The sequence below is a fragment of the Austrofundulus limnaeus genome, unplaced genomic scaffold (genome assembly GCF_001266775.1).
Source record: "Austrofundulus limnaeus strain Quisiro unplaced genomic scaffold, Austrofundulus_limnaeus-1.0 Scaffold4369, whole genome shotgun sequence".
NCBI classification, from domain to species: domain Eukaryota; kingdom Metazoa; phylum Chordata; class Actinopteri; order Cyprinodontiformes; family Rivulidae; genus Austrofundulus; species Austrofundulus limnaeus.
The window spans coordinates 1-579 of NW_013956771.1; the positions used below are offsets into that span (position 1 = coordinate 1).

Consider the following 579-nt stretch of genomic DNA (forward strand, 5'->3'; position numbering starts at 1 on the left):
GTTTTAACAATGTGTTTAATTGGGTTTAATTTAACCCTTTCTGTCACACAGAAGACACTCAGGCTGGTAACGATACAAAAAAACAAAACAAAACCAGAACGAGTAATAAATATAATGACATCTTTACCATTGACATCTTCTCATAAGTGACATGAAGCAGATTGAGATCTGATGCCTGACTGGTCCAGCCTTTAATGTGGTCAAACCAGGACCCATAATGCACTGAGGAGAGAGGCCATTTAATCACATTTCAGTGTTTGTGTTTGTGTTTGTGTTTGTGTTTGGCAACACAAAGACAGAAAAACATCAGCTCACGTTTGCCTTCCAGGAACTGATGTAAAAACGCTGAGAAGGAGCCAGCTTCAGGGAGAAAGTTTGCCATTCGGTGAAAGTGATAAAACGACACCAGAACATCTTTAGGGTTTCTGCTCACGTAGATGACCTGCAGGGAAAACAAGATGCACTGTCAGCACATTTCAACTTGTTTTTAAAGATTTCAAAGGTTTTATTAAATGAACTTTACTTGTGGACTGTAACAGATGCAAACTTTGGAGCTAAAAGTTGTGGAACACCATCCAC

The 579-nt window shown here is 39.2% G+C and overlaps 1 protein-coding gene across 1 annotated transcript in view; it reads right to left on the reverse strand.

Moving 5' to 3' along the window:
• Positions 1 to 13: 13 nt before the first annotated feature.
• Positions 14 to 579, reverse strand: part of LOC106512119 (sulfotransferase family cytosolic 2B member 1) — a gene marked incomplete at its 5' end in the record, with an annotated part of 3402 nt that continues 2836 nt past the window's right edge. Inside the window, 2 exon segments of the mRNA XM_014000808.1 lie at positions 14 to 222; positions 316 to 442. Coding sequence (XP_013856262.1) covers positions 59 to 222; positions 316 to 442 — 291 coding nt within the window.